This window comes from Cynocephalus volans, chromosome 17, assembly GCF_027409185.1.
Source record: "Cynocephalus volans isolate mCynVol1 chromosome 17, mCynVol1.pri, whole genome shotgun sequence".
NCBI classification, from domain to species: Eukaryota; Metazoa; Chordata; class Mammalia; order Dermoptera; family Cynocephalidae; genus Cynocephalus; species Cynocephalus volans.
This window is the reverse complement of record NC_084476.1, coordinates 39,214,822-39,236,430: the sequence shown is the minus strand read 5'-3', so window position 1 is coordinate 39,236,430 and position 21,609 is coordinate 39,214,822. Positions and strand designations below refer to the sequence as shown.

At 52.7% G+C, this 21,609-nt stretch overlaps 1 protein-coding gene across 2 annotated transcripts in view; it reads right to left on the bottom strand.

Moving 5' to 3' along the window:
• Positions 1-21,609, bottom strand: part of SHB (SH2 domain containing adaptor protein B) — a 132,072-nt gene that overhangs the window by 66,544 nt on the left and 43,919 nt on the right. For both annotated transcript variants that reach the window (XM_063082211.1, XM_063082212.1), the window contains exon 2: positions 19,195-19,315. In XM_063082211.1, coding sequence (XP_062938281.1) covers positions 19,195-19,315 — 121 coding nt within the window. The remainder of the gene's footprint in view (positions 1-19,194; positions 19,316-21,609) is intronic.

Below are 21,609 nucleotides of genomic sequence, written 5' to 3'. Positions count from 1 at the left end.
GCCACATGACTGTCGAGGCTCCTGCTCATCCTCATCCCCATCCTTGTCCTGGTGAGACAAAGAGGCGAGATGCCTTCCCGGGAAGTCCCGCTCACCCTCCCGAGGAATCTCTCAACTCCTCAAGTGCAACTCTCCATGGGTGTGTGACCCTGCTGGCCTCTGGGACTGATATTCCAACCACCCACCTGCTGCTGACTGGAGGAGGTTCTGCTTTTCCAAAGCTGACTGCCAACTTGGCAGAGGGGCCGGCCTCTGGCTGCCAGTCTGTGAAAAGGCTCCCCCACAGGCAGTGGTCACAGCATGCGGACAGGACATCAGAGGTCCTGCTGAGGAGTCTCCTGTCACTGAAGAGTCCACTGAAATCTCACGCATCCTGCATGGTGACAGGGGGTGGGAAGGACTGCCTAGCTTGCTCTCCTCACTGATGATGCTGAGTATGTTAATAGTGGAAGAAATATGACAGGGGACGGGGGGTCAGAGAGAAGAGGGGTGCTCAGAATTAGGAGGAAGACAAAGTTATCCAGGAGACCCACAGGCACTGGCAGGGGCCCTTGTTATGCACCAAAAGGGAGCTGGCTAGTTCCTGTCCTTCTCTGCCACGCTGTTGAGAAGGTCACTGGATCAGGACCCCCACTGCCTCCCTCACGTCTGCCAGAAGGAACTGTGAGACCCACGTCATCCTCTTAGGCAGATGTCTTTCAACACCCAATTGGCTCATGTCCAACAATTCCATACAATAGGTCAAATCATTCTGTTTCCTGGGGGTTAAATTTGCAACTAATTCCTCTTACAGGCTTCACCACGAAGCTCTTGCTGTTTAAAATGAAATGTTCTAGGGTGCCTTATGGAGGTTTTCCCAGGTGCTGGACAACCCGAAATGGCTGTTTTCAAAACTGTCTAGGCTGATGACTGTAGCCACTCTGTGTGCCCACAGTCATGGTCCACAGGCAGGAGAGACACAGGGCAGCCTCCTGAGGAAGCCACAGGGCCACCTGTCCCCCACCTCTTCCCTCACACCCTGGATGAGCTTTCCAGGTTCTTGCAGGGATCACAGCATTGGTGCTTAGCTGGGGTCCTGGGTAGAAGCCTGCTCAGGAGAGAGAAACAGCACATAGGGAGGACAGCCTTGCTGCCTGCCCAGCCCTCAGAGGAAAGGTCCTTAACCCAGGTCCAAGGTCTGCACGTGGGCAGAATTCTGTGATAATATACACAGATGCCAAGACTGCACAGACCTGCCTTAAGTAATTCTGAGGGAGTTACTTGAAAAAAGTGGTAGTTCTTTAAAAATATCTGGTAAGTCACTAACACTTAGGCGAGAGTCTAAAACCCTTACTCTATAGCACCAGCCAGCTCCTCATTCCCTGAATGCTGGACAGATGCAGAGTCACAAACATCAGGGCGCCCACTGATGCGCTGCCCTGGGCCAAGGTCAGAGCCTGTTCCCTCTATCCACACCCCAAGCAACGACCTTCCTTTCAGCTCCTCTTGTCAACACCCAAAGGCTTTCAAGGCCAGGCTCAGCTCTTACCTCCTTCAAGCACCGTCCCTAACTGCCCTGGAGAGGAACCTTGCCCCTTTCGTGCCCCACTCCAGCAAGGATTATCTGTCCAATTCATATGTCAATTCATCACCCAAGGCCTTAAGACACTTCCAGTGCTGGCTTTAACTGCCACATGACTCTGTGTACCCAACTTCTCATCCTGGACTAATTTTCCAACTTGACCGAGGTTCTTGAAAGCAGAAGCTCTATGTGATAAATCTGTGTGCCCCAAGTGGCCCAGTGTCTGCCTGGTATCAGAAGGATTTCAATGAGTTCAATAACCTGATTCAGGGGAAAGATAAGTTCACAGGTGGGAGGTGGGAGGGGGATAGGTTAAGGTTCAGTAACTCCGGACAGTCCTGGGAATAAAGCCTAGACCCCTTCAGAGGGCTTGGAAAGCCGTTCATGAACTTGCCTTGGCAGCCACATGTCTCCCTACATACCCTCTACAAGCCTGTGACGCTGTAGCCATGCTGGCCACTGGGGCCACTCTCTTCACATCTGGCATGGCATAGGCTGTCTCTCCACCTGCAAGGCCATCCCTTCCCTCTTCCCCACACAGTGCCCACTTCTGAGTTATCCTCAAGACCCAGCTCAGTGTCAGCTGAGCACCTGTGGGTTCCCATGGCCACCATACCGATCCCCTCCTGCAGGCCTTAGCTCAGGCCAGTGCCTGGAAGACCCCTTCCCTCCTGGCCTGCTCGTCTTTCAAGACTTAGGTCAAGCTTCGACTCCTTGAAATCTTTTCCTGCCTTCTCCTCCCTTGAAACCTGAGTGATCGCAATATCTCCATGGGGTCCTCGCGGCACTAAGTAAAGTCCGAGACACTTCAGTGCCTGACCTGGGTCCACATCCGCCTCCCACTGGGGCCCAGGTCTCATTTATGTCAGTCTCCTGGTTGCCTAGCATGGGGTGGGGGCGGGCAAAATGACTGCCGAATGGACAAAAGTCTCCTAAAGTGCTGCCACCAGTCCTAAATCATTTCATATTTGTGGCTAACCCTCTGAGCTATCTGGCTCCATCCTTCTCGGGCCCCTCCAAGGCCTACTGCCCCTCAGCCCATGCCTAAGTCCTGTGCCTCTTACATTACAGGGAGACAGAGGCTGAGGCGCCCTGCACCTTCACCCCAAGGTCACATGCCAGGCCGTCAAGCAACAGGTGTCCAGGGTGGACAGCAGCTTCTCACTGTGTGAAAGGGCAAGAGGGAGAAAGGACAACAGGGCCAGTGGCCTGCAATGTGGGGTGGGGGGAAGTGATGAACAGGAGCCATGTTTCTTCCTGGCTCCTGGTACCCACTCTGCACAACCAAGCAGGTGGAGGCAGGACGGTCCACATGACAGGCGCTCGCTGCATTTGGCTGTGGCAGAGCTGCTTTCCCTGGTAAAGCGACACCATTCACCTGCCTTCTTGTAAAGGGGAACACGATAGGGTTTACAGCACACTCCTATTGCTCTGAGCTCCGAGTTGTGATTCCAGGGCACCAGTGACCAGCAGTGGGTGGCTCCAGGGAGGAGGGAGGGGAGCACCAGGCCAGGCCCCCTGCCTATAAATGGCTCCCTAAACTGTAAGCTTCCCAGAATCGCAGAGGCCCCCGAGACTCATGACAGCCCCCCAGAATCAGACAAATGGATCCTGCATCTCCCGTTTTCAAATCTAGGACAGCACGTGCTCTGATAGCTTCAAAATCCTATTTTTGTTTGCGAATTTTTCAGGGACAAATGGGAGATCCAACAGTCCAACTGGTTATTACGTTTGCAGCCATTAAACCACCTTCAAGGCAAGGCTCAGACAGGAGCTGAGGAAAGGCTCGTCTCCATCCCATTTCTACAAGCTCTTCCTGAGTGCTGGGCTCTGGGGGACCGACTAGGAGTCACACTGCCCAGGCTGCTGCAGGAACTCAAAAGCGAGGTTGAACAAGACGAAGGGAAGCTCCTGGGGAGCACAGAGCTCCTTCCAGCAGGGTACAGTGAGTTTACAGAAAACGGGGTTCTGGGGGTGCTGCCTGGAGACCTGGGGGGCTGCCGAGGGAGTTGTGGCTTGAGGAAGGCATGGAAAGTCTGGGCTTGGATCTGTGGGACAAAGCGAAGGTCTCTGAGCAGGAGAGTAACATGATCTGGCCAGGCCTGGGAAACTCATCAAGAGACAGTGAGAGAAGGGGACCTGGAAAGGCTGAGTTGGTCCTACCCACTCATTCAGTTCTCCAACCTTTCTTTCTCGGCTTCCCTCCTCCCTCTGGGGGGGTCCCCCTACAAGGGTGGGAGATAGTGTCCCCAGGGACTCAGACAGCAGCTCCTCTTTACTCTGGTGATGCACATGCAAAATGACAGCCCTTTAAAATACATTAAAAAAATTATTTAAGCAGGCACAGTGAAATTAGGCTCCATTTGGAAGCAGGCTTCTGTGGAAAGACATCCTCCAGGGAGGCTGGTGTAACTTCAGCTCACAAACAGGTTTCTGGCGTGCTAAGTAGAAGCTGCTGACACGAGTCACATGCCATGTGGAGGTCTGATCAAGCCTGGGGACACATGAACAAAGGTGCCCCAGACGGCAGCCAAACCCAACAGCCAGCACACAGGAGGCTTTTCGTGTTTTGGGAGATTGAGTCCTTCAGCCTGGAAGGACCTGCGTCCAGTGCATCTTACGGCTACTGCCACCACCAGAGTAGGTTAGCACTTTAGTCACTACAGGATCAGGTTGAAGCTTTGACTGCAGAGAAGGAGAAACTGAAGCCCCAGGAGGAGAAATGCCTTATCTAAGTTCAATCCAGGAGTCAGAGGAGCTGGGATTAGCTCCTGAGTCCTTCAGCTCATGACTTTTCCCCCAACCACACCGCATGGTCCATCCCAGCCCAGCTCTGTGTGGCCGTCCAAAGACTTACAAGATTCTCGCTGTAAGAATCACAGCTCTGTGAAGCCTAACAAGGCTGGGCCCACACACAACTGGGGCCTCCACACCAGAGCGGGCAGTTTCCACTCCCCTCCGCAGCCCTAGGGCCAGGTCCTCAGAACTGGCATGGAGAATGTCAAGGAGACAGTAGAAGGGATGTCTACCCCCCCCCCCACACACAGTGGAGACAGCAGAGAGGGAAGGAGGAAGTCAGGGAGAGCCATGCTGCTGGAAGACCAGACCAGAGCCCCAGGAATGTCAGGAGACCTGGGTTTGAGACTGCTAAAGCAGGGCCTCTCTAACCATGGGACCATCTGTCCCTGAACCATAAATCCATGAATTACAATGCAGCTTCCTGGATTCCAATGAGAGCTGCCCAAGAACAGTGCCTAGGAATCTGCACTGTCAGCACTACCACCTACCTCGCCCTCACTTCCCTGTACGACTACGGTACAAACTGATCCTGGAAGACCCTACGCTCGCAGGTCTGCAGGTCAGCTTGTCCTTCACCCTGACCCAGCAGGGAAGGCAGACAGCCAGGCGGCATTCCCCTGAGCCTCTGCATTCTCCACGCTGTGTGTGGACTCTCCTGGTGTGTCTGCTCTGAGGCCGGGTGGGCTGCTGCTGTCTGCAATGCTGGGCTTGCTTGTACTCGTGATTTGGCCTCCAAAGCCTTTGGGGGCTGCCCCTCATTGCAGCCCTATAAAGTGCATGGCACTTGGCCCTCAGAAGCTTGGGGCTGAGGGGCTTTACCTGTGACACGTGAGGCCCAGAGTGAGTCAGGGGTTGAGGGAGCTCAAAAAATGAACCGTAAAACCTGCCCTGCAGGAACAGAAGTCTGGCTTACAGTCAAGGCGCTGGGTTCCAGTCTTGGTTTCCTGTGTGACTTCAGGAAAGTCCCTTGACCTCTTTGAGCCTTCACCTTTTCACTTATATAATGGGGATAGCACCATATGCTTCATCTACCTCCCTGGTGCAGTGTGAGAATCAAATGAGCATGGATGTGCTCAGGACATAAATACAAGGGTTGTTACCTGGCGTTTTGCTCTTTCTTTTTCCTCTTTTTAAAGCAGCAGGAAAACTGAAAGTATCTTTCAGTTTCAGAGATCAAGTCAACTCAGAGGTAAATGGGCATTCTCCTCCAGGCAAGAAAGCACTTGCGTGGCTCAGACCTGGCCTGCCCCTTTCTCCTAGAGAAGATGGCAGGGATCCTTCGTAGGCACCTCTGAATGGCCCTTTCATGTTTTGAAATCTCAAGTGAGTGTGTGTGCTTATGTCAGTACTTATGAAGGGAGATGGAACCACCCTTGTCAGGAGAGGAGATAATTGTCAAGCATGTCTCCCTGGCAAAGGTACTGCCGTGTAATTAAAGACAATAATTATAGCTCCGTATCTAGTGTCAAACCCAGGGCTCTTTCCAGACATGACGATGTCTTTCCTCACCCTGAGCGTGAAAACACACAGGCTCTTTGTGGGTAGGGGAGAGCCTGGACAGTTCTGTCCTTTGGCCAAGGGCAGCTTCTCTGGGCCAAGCCCCTCAGATGCTTTGACCTGGAAGCCTCATTCAGGAGGGTTGGGTTGGACACTCTCCGGGTTGGGATCTCTGCAGTACTGCCTTGCTGCAAGGTGAGACCGGGTGTCGAGGACATGGGCAACAGGCAGCCCCTGAGAATGGGAAGAGGCCAGCTGGCTCCCTAGAGTTAGGGTCAGTTCCCTTGGAGGCCATGCGCTCGCTGGCACACTGGCCCTCTCTCCCGGCATCCACCAACGAGTTAACACACTGACTCAAGCACTTAGCAGTTCACCCACACTTACCCGTGGAGGCCTCTGTAGATGCGAGGCCGAAGGAGATGAAGAGGAGAGAAGAGAAAAGAGAGGAGAGAAAAGACCATCTGTTTCCTGCCCATGAGTTCTGGAGGGCAGGAGTTGGTGGTGAGTGACTTTCATCTGCCCTGATCCCTCCCTGCAGGACCCAGCTCAGAGCACAGGCTCTTGTCAATAGAAGAAAGGGGATGGGACAGAGACTGATGTGATACAGCAAAGAGACCCCAGCTCAAGTCCCAGCACTGCTGCTGGGGGACCCTGAGCAGGTCGCCTACATTCTCTGGTTTCCAGTTTCTCTGTCTTAGAGATGAGAATAACAAGAGCTGCCTCCAGGGTTGTTCTGAGGATGAAATGAGATAATGTCCTAAGAAAGTGCTTTGTAGGCAGTTAAGGGAGAAATAAATATAAACAGTGATGGTAATAACCCCACACATATAACTGAAGGCCAAGGTCTTGGAAGAAATGAATGAAAGGCCAACTAAATGGACCATATTAATTAGGAATTTCCACAAACCCACAGATTTCCTGGAAAAAAGATGTTTTCCTTGTAGACGGTTAAACCCAAGACAGAGAAAAGCCATCAGTCCCTGCAGACAGGGGGCCTGGAGGCACAGCAACTGACTGACCCAGATAGGGCTCCTGCAGGGGACAGGGGTGCTGCTTCATTCTCCCCCATGACTGGGAAGAGATGACAAGTCCAAGGGTGCTGCCACTGCAAAGACCGAGGGATGCACAGTGGAGAGAAGTCACCTATCATTTACAGGTAATGAGCTCCCCAGAAACAAGGAGACTCTGGCTGCAGAAGTCGTTGCCTAGCAACAGTGTTATGGAATCACACACGGAGGTGTCATGGTGGTGACTGGCAGGGGCCCTGGTCTAGGATTTCACCTTGGGCACCATTTACCCAGCAGCTGTGAGCAGCCCACTCACCCGGAGCCCTCTGCCTCTTCACTTACAGAACAAGGTATGACCAGATAGTGCCCCTGTCTAGCCCAGCTAGAACATTCTCACTCAATGAAGGAAGATTTCCAGAGACAGGAAAGGTTTTCATATCCAAGTTCAAGCTTTTCCAACAGAATCACATACAGTTCAGGTAGAAGTCAGCTAAAAACAGACCATGGATTTTAACTCCAGGACACTGCGTCAAGTCCTCTGGACAGACCCTGTGAAGCCCATGGGTTTTTATGGGTTTTTAAGGTGATTCCACCCGGGTCTCACCCCAAGAGATCACACACTCCTGTGAATGTTCAGGAGCCAAGCCTGGGGTGTGGGGCTGGGAGCTTTTTATTAGCAATGAGAGCCTTGGGAATTCACAAGAAATATTTGTCCAGATGAAAATTAGTTTCAAGTCTAGGGTATAAATAGGCTGAGAATATTAATAACAAACAAACCCTTCCTCCTAATTTCTGGGTGTAAATGATGAAAATCATGAAAATCTTTAAGCCTAGTTTCCTCTGAGGCTCAGATCAAGGGCAAGGCTCGATTTTCATGGCAGCCTGGGCTGTCTGGGGTGGAGGCAGGGCAGGAGGCGGCAAGCCCACGGCCTCAGCGCCTGTCCTGGGCCAGCACTTTTCAAAGTTCTCAGGCCTCTTCAGCCAAACACTGTCCTGGGCCAGACCCTCCATCAATTTCTTCCAACTCTGAAGCAGCGGCTGGGCCACACCCCTCACTGCTTCTGATCCCACCAGCCTCCCCACCCCAGCCACCAGGGGCAGAAGTTGTTCTAGCCAAGTTGTTCAACCACACCCTCCCCTCTCACAGCCCCCAGTCACACCGGGGCAGGGTTCTCTACCCACCCTGACACACCTCACTGACTGACTGCAGTCACATGGCCACCTCCCTGGTCTCTCCAGAGGGTAGGGCCCAGGTGGGCTCCATCTCCCAGCCCCTTAGTGCAGAACAGCAGGGGCTCGGCAGATGCTCACAAAGCCCCTCCTCAGCTTCACCTTGAAGGGCGGGGACAGAAGCTTGGGGCATGGCTGCCCCTCCTGTCTTACCTGATCTGACACGGTTCCCTCCCCCACAAAGCTATCCTGTCCCTCCAGTACTCACCCCCAGTCACAGCTCCAGATTCCCAAGCAGGCCAGGCCTGTCCGTGGCTTAACATTAACTCTTTCTTTAGCAAAGACTCTCAGCAGAAGCAAGGGAATGGGACATAGCACAGAAATGGAGAAGAAACCCTAGAAGAGGTCAAGGAAGCTTTTTAGCTCTCCTGGGCTGTGAGGCTGTTGCCAGGGTGGCACCTCCCGGCTGCAGGGGAGGACAGAAGCTGACCCAGGGGATCCATCCTGACTGACCCCACGGCTGCCTGCCCCCATCCCCACCATCCTCAGGCCCATGCGCTTCCTTCAGCCCGATGTCCACCCCGGCCCCACTGACCACCTGACCTGCTCCTGCTTAGCCTTCAGAACACAACTCCCAGGCTGCCAGAAGTCCTCCTCTCTGACTGCCCCAGGCCATTGCTCAAGCTCCTGTTTTCTCACTGGTAAAGTGGAAACAATCCGTGTAGCACCTCCCTGGGCCGCAGTGAGGCTGAGGAGGGAAGCTATGAAGGGCATGAGGTCACAGGGTTCTTCAATAAACACACCACTTGAGAAGAAAACTGAATGCCCACCGGTTTGGTTCTGACCTGGGGGAGGCAGCAGGCTAGGAAGGTGAACCTGAGCCGAGCTCAAAGCCAGGTTGGACTTAGATGGGAAGAGCCCAGCAGGAGCAAGGGTGCCTAGACAGAGCAGCGTGAATAAGGCCTCAGCTGACGGGGCAGACTCTCCTCCCAGCCCCCACGGCACCAGGCCTGTGTTTTCAGACAGTGCGGGGGCTGGGGGGCTGGAAAGATCAGGAGGGGCCCGGCCAGAGGTTGTCCTGGATGTGGCAGCAAGACGCTCGTGGTGGAGGGTGAAGAAAGGCACAATGAAGGCTGTTCCTGTGAGGAGACAAGGGAGTGCTCAGGCACCCAGCTAGCGGCAGAGGTTGGGGACACCAGGGACCAAGGAAGGCCAACAAGGACAGCACATAGACTCGAAAGGACCCCTAATCTGCTGATAGGATGCCGGAGGGGTTGGCTTCACAGAGAGCTGTGGGCGCATGAGGACATGCGTGTATGTGCCAGTCCCAGCAGACTGGAGAGAGCATCCAGAGCCACAGGCCAGCAGGCATGAGGCCAGCATCTGGCAGGGGACATATGAACACACTGGTGGGGCAGAGAGCCGGCCAGGGAGACCGTGAGACCCAGTGCTGGGACCTGAGAGCCTTCCATCTCTGGCAGAGAGCTTACTCAGCACCCATGCAGCACTCCACCTAATCCAGCAACCACCACTGGGGACATTCTTTACCGGACAGTTCCGGGCCAATTCCTCAAACACTGAGTGACAACCGTCTGAGGGCAAGAGTTCCTCTCCCCTGCCCGCCCTGGGGTCCTGTCCTCAGGGGCTCCCAGTCTAGCAGACAGATTATGATGCAACCTGGTAAGTGATGCAGCAGCACGAATGGTACGAATGGTGACTGTGGCAGCGAGAAAATAGGGGACGAGCAGCAAGCTTGGGCCTGCGAGATGATGCCGCTGTCAGGGCATCATTTTTTATGTGGCAGGTATAATTACAGACCTGTGTACTGGAAGGGAGAGAGGAGGTGGCATTTTATTTATTTATGCTCAAGCTGCCTATTTCACAAAAGTACTAGAGGCAGTGTACCACATTAAAACTCATGGGCCAAGCCAGCTGAAAGACGGACTATCCGGGCAGAGAGGGAGGGCACCGACGCCGGGACACCTGCTAAGTTACTGCGACAGAAAAAACTGCATCAAAAAAACGCAGATCTGTTGTTACTCTGCATCTCTCCCTGGCATCACCAGGCAGGAGAAGGGGGCCCGGGAGGGGGCAGAGTTCCTGTCAGCCACCATGACTCAGCTTTCTCATCTGCGAAATGGAAATAATCACACTCGCTTCCTCTCAGACCCTTAAGGGAGAATCCTGGCATGATCTATAGAAGAAGCTGTCCTTTAAATATAGACCTCTGTCATCTCTATAAGCTGCCAGAAAGCCAGCTTGAGCCCTACTTAGAGGAAGGTACTAATTAATTAGTCAAATAATAGGGCGTGGGACAAATCACTGAATCTCCTTCTTCAGACTTCTGAGGGGAAAGGACTGTAGCCGGCGGACTCCTTGATCAGCCCCTGCAAACCAGCTCCTCTCCCCAGACCAGGAGCACAATCCAGGCCCTCTTAGGGTGGCCCTGGGTTCCTGGGAGCACTTTGGACCCCTCCTCTGACCTGACTCCAGCACCTTCTCCAATACATGAATGCATTCAAATCTCTCCCAAGCACCTGGCCGGCCACTCCAATCTCAAAGGGGCCCACATCTGAACTCACCAACTCCTCCCCAGGAGCCTCTGTCCCCCTTCTCAGGTAAGACAGTCCCCACCGGCTAAATGACATTTCCATCCTCCCACTCACTGAGGACCCTACTGGGGCCTGTTCCTGTGCACTGCACCCCACCTGGCCTGCAGAACTCCACAGCCACTGCCCGGATTCCCACCTCAACCCTCTGGCCTGGATGACTGCCATGGCCACAGCACCACAGAACCAGTTTCCCTGCCTCCTGCTCCTCGTGCTCTGTGCTCTGATCTGTCCCACACCCCCAGGCGGGCACATCTTCTTCAACAGCTTCCCTGCTATGTCATGCCCCTGCCTCACACCTGTCCCCCCCCTCCCCCCCAGCAGCAAGCTACCAGGTGGGAAAAGGGTAGTAGGAGCTTTGCTGTGGACGGATCCGTGTCTCTCGGAGACTATTTTGGGACAGATGTTTCCATCAGTTTCTGCACCCTCAGATCCTTTAATGTCTCTCTGGGATTCAGAAATGCAAGGCTGGGGCAGGGGTGGGGAGGGGCTCCTCAATTTCACATTCCCCTTTCTGTAGTTCTGCCTTAGGTAAAATGTCTGCTCCTCTCACAGCTGCCAGGAAGGAAGAGGGGCAAGAGGCTGTGTTCCTGGGGGTCTGGGTCCTCGGCTGTCAAGTGCAGCATGCCGGGCCCTCACACCTACAAGGCTCGGTGCCGCAGAGCAGGCAACATCCACCCTCAGAGTCTGTGCTCCGCCACCGGGGCCAAGAACAGAGAGGGACTCACTGCCAGATGCTGGGCCAAGGCCGCCCTCATTTCCAGAAGGCAGCACTGAGACTACCCTACCTCCTGAAGGTGGCCACGTCTCCACTTTGCTCTTGACTTTAAGAAAGCCCCTAAACTCCAGATAACCCAGAGCCGCAGTGACACGAGTTTATGGGAATCATGGTAAGGCAACACTGCCCCTGACAACAGGGACTTGTTCACTGATAAACCCCAGAGCACAGAATAGTGCCACACGTAGCAGGCACTTACAAATATCCATCCAACAAAAGAATGCATTCCACATTTTCCGGCTGAGACCCTGTGACCTCAACCTCAAGCACGTGGCTCCTGGCAAAATGGGAAAAGTTGTTTACAGCATTTGTTTACTGTTTGTTTCCTTTTCTTTCATTTATTCTCTCATACAGGCTTGCATTCCTGCACTCAGCCATTCAATTGGTGAATGTTTACTGGGCTCAGAGGAGAAATGAAGACGGGTTAGGACCACTCCCTTCCTTCAAGGAGCTCTCCGCGCAGCGAGGGAGGGAGAAGCAGCACAGTCAGACATCCCCACCCGGTCTGCCCGCTGTGGAGACAGAACTGGCCAGAAGGCGCCAAGGCTCTCCTGCCCAACTCACACCCAGCTCCCACCCTAAGGCCAAAGCCAGCTCCTTCCCCACCCCCCACCCATCTAGCAAGTGGCTAAACCTGGACTTTCCAGATCTGGCACTCTTCAGAGGAGGAGGTAGGAGGTCTCCGGGCTCCTGAGGGGGACCCAGCACTGAATAAGACCAGCCCTGGGCCCCTGGACTGAATCAATGCACTCATTCATTCAACCAGTATCTACTGAGCACTTCCTTTGTGCCAGGTACTACTTAAGGCACTGAGGTTCCATCTCCACTCTGGTGAAGCCCACGCTTCAGTGGTGAGACAGACTACAAACAAGAAAAAAGGTAAGTAAAATAATAGTATGCTAAATAATAGTAAGTGTTAAAGAACAAAGTTGAGCAGAGAAGCAGGGGTGGGTGAAAATTTAAGCTAAGTGGTCAGGGAAGACCTCACGTAAGTGCGGCTTTGCTCGAATGCCACCCTCTGTGCAGACCACACTGGTCTGCAGGAGGCTGTACTGTCCCCTTCTGTGCTCCCCCAACACCAGATTTCTCTCTCCAGTGTCATTCTTCCTGGCCTGTTTTATACTACAGACACCAAGCGCTTGTCTGAGCCCTTGTCGCCCTCTCCTGTGTGACAGGGACACCTGGAGGGCAGCGACCTTTGTTGGCCCCAGCAGGTGTGCTGTCAATGACTGCTTGCTTTCCTCTGCCTGCTCCAGTTCTACTGTAACTTTCCTAAAAACCTGGACGTGCTCAGTGGCAAGGGTTGACGGGGAAAGGGGAGTGTGGGCCCACTGGTCACCATGGAAACCCAGGCTTCGCCTCCCCTCCCCACCCTGCAGCTCAGCAGGTGAGCACCACTGGCTGGGTGTGTGAGCCATGCTGTTTCTCAAGAATAGGAGAGTCATCGGGTGACTAATACGAAATTTATTTACACTTGATTATCTCCTTCCTGTCTGGTAGGTAAGTCATTCTAGTAAATGATAGTCCAGCTGGGGAACTGCACAGTCCGTGACCAAGCCTCCTATCCACCAGGCAGGAGGATATAAGGACAGGTTTTCAAAAACATTTCAAAACAAGGCTCAGGAGCCCTAGGTTGGCATCAGAAGACTTCTCTGCGGTTTACTGCTGTGTGACCTTGGTTGGTGCAAGCCCCTCTCTGGGAAAGGATGGCATCAAGGATAATTCCATCCTGTCATCCTCCAGCCCAGGGAGAGCTGTGACCACCAGGACAGGCTGAAGCCTGATGCAGCTTTTGGGGAGGATAGGCCAGCGAGGGGCCTGGGGCCTGCAGAGGGAGAGAGGCAGCCCAGACAGAGGGAGGTGACAGAGTGAAGGACACTTCAGGGAGCAGAGCTATGCACAGCAGGGCAGGTGAGGAGGAGAGGCCTTGTGTGTAGACACTCTTGGAGCAGAGTCCACCGGCACTGAGGAGCTAGGACTGGGGCCCAGCTACGAGGAGACCAGTGCTGCCTGCAGCCAGAGCAGACTTGACAATGAACACGACAGGCGGGCAGCCATCCCAGGTAGAGTGGCCAGAGAGCCTCCTCTAAACGCTCCCTTCCCTCAGAAGCATTTGCTGGCCTTCAGGGGACTTTACTCCAGACTTAGAGAACAGAGATCTAGGAAGGGCCTCTAGAGCTGGCTGTCCAGAAGGGTGCCTGTCTGTCCTGAGAGGTCAGTGTGCATGCTCCTGGGAGGTGCCAAGGCCCGCTCCTCCTCACAACCTGGCAAGACTGGGGCTAGGGCCATGTGGAGGTGGGTGGAGGTGGGACAGGAGTCTCAGGGACAGTCCTGACAAGGGCAGTGGGAGAAGCCAATGTGAACACAGAAGCAGGTAACCTAAGGGTTTATAAAGTCATTCCAGATCCATTATCCCTTTGGATCCTCATGACACCCAGTGAAGAAGGCAGAATCTGATTTTATGACAAGGAAACTGAAGCCCAGGGAAGGGAAGCAACCTGCCACAAGGTCACACAGCAGGCCAGGGGCAGAGCGAAGGCTAGACCCCACATTTCCCGCTCCTTTCTCCTGAAACAGAGAGGCCACAATGGCAGCACACTCTTTAACATGATACGCATCACAATCGTCTCAGGAAGCATGTTGCCACTAGAAGAGGCCACACCAGAGGACGAGAAGATACAAGAGGACATCCCCTCTCACCTTTAAAATCGGTGACTGGCTTTATCTGGGCTGTTCCTTCTAGCATACAGAGTTAAAAAGGGCAGCAGGAAAGTTGTAAGCAAGGAAAACAGCCATGTCAGGGCAGCGCGGCTCTGTGCAAAATGACTTTCTTTTAATTTCCTCTTATTATGCTATAAAGTTGATTTAATAATAAAAACATGCTAAGGACTTTTTAATGTGTAATTGCTTACACGTATTAAAAATTATGTGAAATGCTTTCAATTAATGCTGAAGTGACTCATCCTGTGAGATGACACTTTGAACAATTTTATAAAGCATATTGGGGGAAGGGTTAGTCACACCTAAAATTAGGGGGCCTGAGTAACTGTTAATTTCCCAGTTATTTCTCCAGACCCTCTGGGAATACAGGACGGATGTGAGAGTTTTGGCTGCAAGTGAGGGCTCCAAAGGGTGCTGCTTGATCATCCTGGTTTTGCTGCTTAGTTAACCTTTCTGAGACTCAGTGTTCTCCTCTGTAAAACAAGGATGATGAAAGTACTTTCTATGTCTCACAGGCTCGTTGTGAGGATTAAATGAGCCAATCCACAGAAGGTACTTGGAGCAGTGTCTGGCACACAGGGAAGCCCCATGCAAAAGCTAATGGTGCTCATCAATGTCACCGCTACCCCTTGGGTGCCTCTGAGAATTCCTGGGGCTGTGAGCCTGCAGAGGGAGGATCTCAGTTGCAGAAATATTCTGTGCTTTCAGGCTAACTGGGGCTTGTGATCCCAATCATTCTCTATGTGCTCTTGCTCCATGTGCCTTTCCAACCATTATCCAAAAAAAGCCTCACCTCCTGCCACTCTTCTCCAGCGCAAAGGCCCCATCTCCACGCCTTTGCCCAAGCTCTTCCTGCTGCCTGGATTGCCAGACCCAGCTCTCATCACCATCACCTCCTCCTCACCCAAGGAGGGAAGCCGGCGTTCCCTCCTCTGAACTCCTGGAGATTCACCTGCTCACTTCAGTGTGCCAACCACTGACCATTCAGGGTCCACGCCTGTCTCCCTGCTTTGTAGATGTTCCTGGAGGGCAGTGGTAGTATCTGCCCAGGTTACTAAGTCCAGTCTCCAACACAGCATGGCCTAGAGCCCTTGAGATGACCAAGTGCATTATAGAGGGCCCGAGGACCACCTGCTCCAGCATCATGTTGCTTTGGCAAAGGTGCCACCCACCTCCAGGTGGGCAGGGGACCCTACAGGGACCGACCAGAGAATTCAACAAAACAGAATACTATGTGAAGGGCCCCTGGTAACAACAATCTCACCCACACATGCAAAGCTCGCCTTCCACACAGTATTCACATCAGCATTGTGTGCCCTACTTTACAAAGAGGAACCTGGGGCCATATCGGCTAAGCATCTTGACCCCCCTCAGTCACCCAAACCAGTCTGACTGGGGTCCAGTGCCCTTCCTGCTGCATCAGCAGGTCTCTATGCATCTGGGCATCTTAAGCCTAGGATCACGACTCAGGGAAGAAGGAAAGAATGGGCTGTAAGGCAGCCTGAGGATTGGCTCAGCAGGCCTGGAGACCCAAATACCTAGATGCTAGGGCAGAAAGGAAACTCAGAAATGCGCCAGTTCTTTCTCTTCAGTTTACACACAACAAAACTGAGGCCCAGAGGGGCAGCAAGACATGGAAAAGGCCAAGATCAGAAACTGACCTTGAGAGATGGGCCAAGGAAGATGCAGAAGGGAAACAGGACTGAACTATTAGCATGAGCCAGGCTGGCACTGAAAGGAAGCCACCAGCTGCACTCAGTCCCCTCCTAGTCAGAGTTGGTCTCAGGTGTACCCTTTGTGGGGCTGGTCCTAGGTGGCTAATGGCCATCACTGTGCTTGAAAGGCAGGTCACAGTGAATCATGGCATCTCAGGAGCTCAGGGTTAATGCAGACCTCAAAGGTGCTTGAGCCAACCACCCATCTGAGACTTCACTGCCTCTCATGTCATCTTCTAACACTGGCTGTCTTGCCTCTGCTTGGATACCTTGTCTTGTGTCTGTTTCACAAGACAGCCTCACATTTAATCAGTGAGTTAAAAAATGTCAAACAGATTATGACTTTTTGAGCCTCCGTTTTCCGTATCTATAAAAAGGAAAGCTTCAAGTCACGAGCTTTCCAACCGGGTTCCATAGAGCTGTAGGGTTTTAAGGCGGTACCTCCAGAAATGCTGCTAGGATGAGAGGGGCGACAGGGGTAGAAAGTGATTGCCCAGACAATCCATAGGCATTTGGGCTCTGAGGCTTGTGGAGAGCTGAGCATCCACTGTGGAGCTAAAACATAATTCCTGAAGGTTAAACAAAGTGGAGTCTGTGGAAAGAGTAAGTTGAGGCAGAGAGAAGGCAAGGGAGTGACAGTGGCCCCTGGGAAACAGGCACACTCACCCATGCCCTCCATCCCAGCCACAGCCCACAGGGGTGTTCTCTGTTCACCAAGCTCCCCCCACCTGCTGCTTGGAGACGAGGATGCAGTGGACAGAAGATTATGAGTTAATCACAGCCCAGATTGGCCATGCTGGGCAATCCGAAAGCGAAGCTGCAGTGCACCAAGGCTACACAGGCCCCAGAGAGCACGTCCTACCCACTGGGGCCTGAGAAGTTAGCCCCACAACTGACTATCTAGCTGGGTTGCCTTGGGCTAGTTACTTAATGTCTCTGTGCCTCAGTTTCTCCACTGGTAAAATGGGGCACCTACATTCAAAAGGGTGAAGGTGAAGATCCAACGCAAATTCACATCAAGTGCTGTAAACAAGTACTAGAGATCTTAGCAGCTGCCTTGCTGTTATTATCATCACTGACCCATCAATCCCATACATAGGTAAAACCAGAGGCACAGAATGCACTGCCCAAGGTCAAATAGCCAGTTAGCAGTGAAAAGTGGCTAGAAGTACCACTGACTGCCTGCTGTAAAGCTACTTCTTTGCAAGAGGAAACTGAGGTCTGCTTGACTCCAGCCTGGGCTCGCTCTGCTCGGAAATGCCATCTCAGGTACAGGGAGAGCACTGCCTTGTCAGTGCTATGCCTACGTACCAAAGATGTTGCCCTGGAACTAGCAGTTACGTGCACATGTACTCATAACATGTAACGTTATGCAAAAAAGGTTCACTCTGCAAGGTTAAACTTAACTTTTTCTGTGCCACCTCTGCTCCACTGTTACCAGCACCAGACTCTCTTCCTCCACCTCCTCTCGTATGAAGAGTTTCACATAAGCTCGGCAAGCCGCTGGCTGCTTTCCTGGAACATTTTCGTGCTGATGGCTCACCCTAGCCCATGTCCACCCCTGCCATCAATTACCATGCTGATGTTACACACAAAGAATTCCCAGTCAAAGGGAGCCGCAGCAAGACCACTACAACCAGAACCTGGCCTTTTATCCAGTATTCTTAAAAACAAAAAATGTGGGTAAACTTGGGCAGAGCCTCCATGCTACGTGGAAAACACAGAGTAGCAAACACTAGGACGCCTCTTTGGAAAGAGAATGCATAAGGCCTGAACAGGTTCCTGGTGATCAAACTGCCCTGCCTTGGCCCTGGCTCTCATGGGGTGTGTCCTCATTAAAAAGCCAAAGTCCCTCAGGACAATTCTACCCAGCTAAGAGGCTATTCAACTTTGAGGTCCACAGCAGTACCAAGCAGGAATCGCGGCTCCATTTTGAAGGTGCCAGGCATGGGCAGCCCCTCCAAAGTCCGGGCTCATAGTGGATGCCCCCTCCCCCCCCTTGTGTTTCTGAGTCTGCACTCCTGTGACAACATCCTGCCCCTGCCCCTGCCCCCATGTTCTGCATTCAGCCTGAGCCACTTACTTCTACTTGTGTGACCCCAGGGAAGAGGCTTATCCCCTTGAGCTTCTCTCACCTGTAAAATGGGACATCGTGAGGCTAAATGAGCCTGGTGGAAGTGCTGGGATGTGGCAGAGGGAGGAGGGGTTACTGCAGGGCCTGAGCGTACATCTGCAGTGAACCAACCAGCCAACTTGCTTCCTTGCAGGCTACCCTCCCTCAGGACTCTGGCCCCAAACATACATTCACCTCCCTGCCACAGAGGCTGCTTTGCCAGGGGAAAATAGGAAGAGGGGAGTGAGCGAGAGGGGCAGCCCTCCACAAGTCTGGCCTAAGTCCCTCTGGTCAGCCACTCCCTGCCTCGCCCTTCACAAAGTGGCTAAGCATTCTGGAGGCCACACCAGTGATCAGAGAATTGCCTTCCATGAACAGGAGGAACACATGGCAGAGAGTCCAAGAAGCAAAGCCTAGACTAGCACCCAGATCCTTCAACAGTCGGCCTACAATGTCACCACAGCCATAGGAGCTAACGCTCAGCACGGACCCAGAGCACAGCAAGTGGTCAGTAAATGTCTGATAACTTCACTCCTTAAAGAAACTCCAAGCATTATCCTGGCTAAAAAACAGGCCCTGCCCTCAAGATACTCTACACCCAGCTACATTCCTCTGGGTCCCACACAACTGCTTTGACAAGGTACTGTCAATCATGGGCCAACAGGAAAGCAGCCACGGGAAAAAAGTCTCCATGTTTCCTATAAATTTGCCATGAGGACTGGGGTTCTTTATGCTCTTTCCAGCACCAAAACAAAAATTTCTGAGTGCATGGCCAGGGATACTTTTGTCCCAACTAATGATCTATTCTGCTCCCTTATACTAGATAATGAAAGCAAGGTGACCCAGCCTCCTTCCCTTTTTGCCCTGGCTGCTAGGGAGCTCCAAGGAAAGTTTAACATCTCAAATGCTATATCTGTCTTCAGTCAGAAATGTGTGATAGAACTTATCTCCCCTCTTCTCCCCATTTATTTCTTGGTTTTTATCTTTGCTGAACTGTACCATTACAGTTGGACTTTCACTGTGCCCTGCCAGTTTTTCCTTATGTGAAACATAAGCAGGAAACCTTTGGGGAAGACTTAATACAGCACTGCCCCCAACCACCACCCTGAAGGCACAAACATTCCCCCACTAAGGTTGGCTGGGGACAGACCACCCAGGAGTGTCCTTGCGTCCTCTCCAGCTGCCTGCTGAGTTGTGAGTCCCTGTGCCAGCCACTCTGCTTACCTGTCATGATCCTCTGGGCCTCGTAGGGCTCCATGTAGCCAGCGCTCTCCCCCTTTCCTGCTTTGTTCTTGAGATCATTCTTGGCATCAAAGGGATCCGAGTAGTCATCAGCTATGGTCACCTGCAGGGAGGAAGATGGCGGGGGTAAGTCTACCTTTGGTTTTTTGGTTTCTCTTCTCTTCACAGCCATACTTTGCCCCAGCAAATATAAACTGATCCTCTGCTAGATGAGGAAGGAGGGGTAGGGGGAGGCAGCACCCAGAACTGGTGCTCACTGTCAGGGAGCTCCAAGTCTCACTGGGAGTAATGTATGGGACCCCGCGAGGGAGAGCGGGTGCACGTAGCCTGGCCAGCTCAGGCACAGTGAGGTGAGAACAGGGGGCATCTGGGTGGAGGTAAAAACACAAACGACAAAAGCGACGCACAGAGGCAAGAACCTGGAGTGTCCTTCAGGGAATGAGAGTGGCTCAGTTTCATGGGATGAAAATGGAGGGGAAGTTGGAAAGGAGATCACAGAAAGCCTAGAAATGCTGACATGCTCCTGGTGCTGGCGAAGACACAGAAGAGCTTGTCTAGAGATAATTGCATTCAGCATTCCATTTCCCCCAAATCTGGAACATAACCACGCCTTGGGTAATCAGGCAACAATTTGGTGAGCTCAATGTACTATAAAGAGGACTTTGGCCCCAGACATGCCAAATGAAAACACAAAAGCAGCTCAAGGATGGGCAGACAGACTGAAGGCCAGAAAGGACCTTGGGAGCAACAAATCCAAAGATTTGTATGCTTGTACTACACACTGGGAAACTGAGGCACAGAGGGAGCAGGGGCCTGACCAGATCCTCTGCCTCTCATGGTCCTTCCTGGTCTCCTCACTTGCCTGTTTTCCAGGACCCAGCCCCTACCTCCTCCCCAGAGAAAAGTTCTGCAAGTAACAAAGAGGGAGTCACCTGGGGGTAGGTGGGAGGTAGGGAGGGGACTCTGACAACATGAGTATCTGGGATTCTAACACTTAAGAGGCGAAGTTCCACATTTCCCCTGCAGATGGGTAAAAATTCTCAGTTGGAGGCTGTGAGTAAACACGGCAACTTTGCTCCCATTTCTTACTTCTTAACCTTTGCAAGGGGCACACTTACCAGAAGGGAGAGCACAAAAGCACCCCACACCCGCGCCCTTACCACATGCCCTAGCTTCACCACAAACTCACCGACCACTTCCCTCTCGCCCTCTTTGGTCACACATCCGGCAAAGGCAAAGGGCAAGTCCTCCCAGCCTGGCCACCCAGCTGCCTCTCTCGGGAGGGGGCAGGTTAGCATTCCTCTCAACCCTTGGGGTTACATGAATTGTTATTTAAATTGTGGGCTTAATTAGAAACCACAGGAGCCTTTTCTCCTCCCAGCTCCTGGAATGTAAGGCATTTGCAGGGCTTATAAACCTAGGGGAAGGGAAAATCCCCCTTTGTCTGCCTAGTAAATGGCAGCTTGTGGCAGCAGCCCTGGCAGGGTGATCACCAGCTGCCAGGAATGTGATGCCCATGGAGGGACAGCAGGCAGCAGCCCTGTCCCCAGCATGTGGCGAGGGGCCGACGGGAGGTGTAGCACACAGCAGTCACTGCTCCCCAAACAAGAGCAAGCTTATCAGTGACAGACCTAAGACTGTGGCCCTGCTGCCACTACTCCATGGCTTCCTCTCGGCTGCGGGTCAAGCTCTGAGTCCCAGCAGGCCGCTTCCAGTGGCTGACATGGTAATCACGGCCTTTCATGAGACACACTGAGCTCAGATGACACCAGGCCAGGAAAAGAAGGGGGTGGGAGAGAGCTAGGCCTGGCAATGTCTTTCATTTGATATTTCTACTCTACCATTTGCAGAACACATTAAGGAGAAAATTATACACGTGAACCACTGTCAAACAGAACAGTTCAGACGCCGGTTGGGTTGCAGGGTTTTATGTCTCAGAGTTCAAGGAACCAAGTGTCTAAATGGAGAAAATGACGTAGCTTCTGTGGATGGAATCTAATCTCATTTCTCTCGTCCCAGACCTCCTCACCATTTCTTTTCAACATGAACATCCTCCATCTATTCTTCAATGAGGAAGAGAACAAATATTTCCCCAAGAAAACAAAATCATTTTGGAGGATCTCTGGGGAGCAGGAAGGGTTGGGGCGGTGGAGCGGGGGGGGGGGGGGGGGGAGTTGGGCTGCAGTCTCCACAGTAATCTAGAATTCGGCATTCCAGCTCCTCTCGGAAGTGCTTTGTAATTTGCAAACATGGAGGTTTGCAAGATGTAAACCAAATCTTTGTTCACCCTGGGACGGGAGCTCTGGGAGGCCTGAGATTCAGCAGGCGCTATCTATATGTTCTAATTAAAATGAGATCTGAGCTCAGGCTGTCACGGGGACCCCAGCTGCCTGCCCT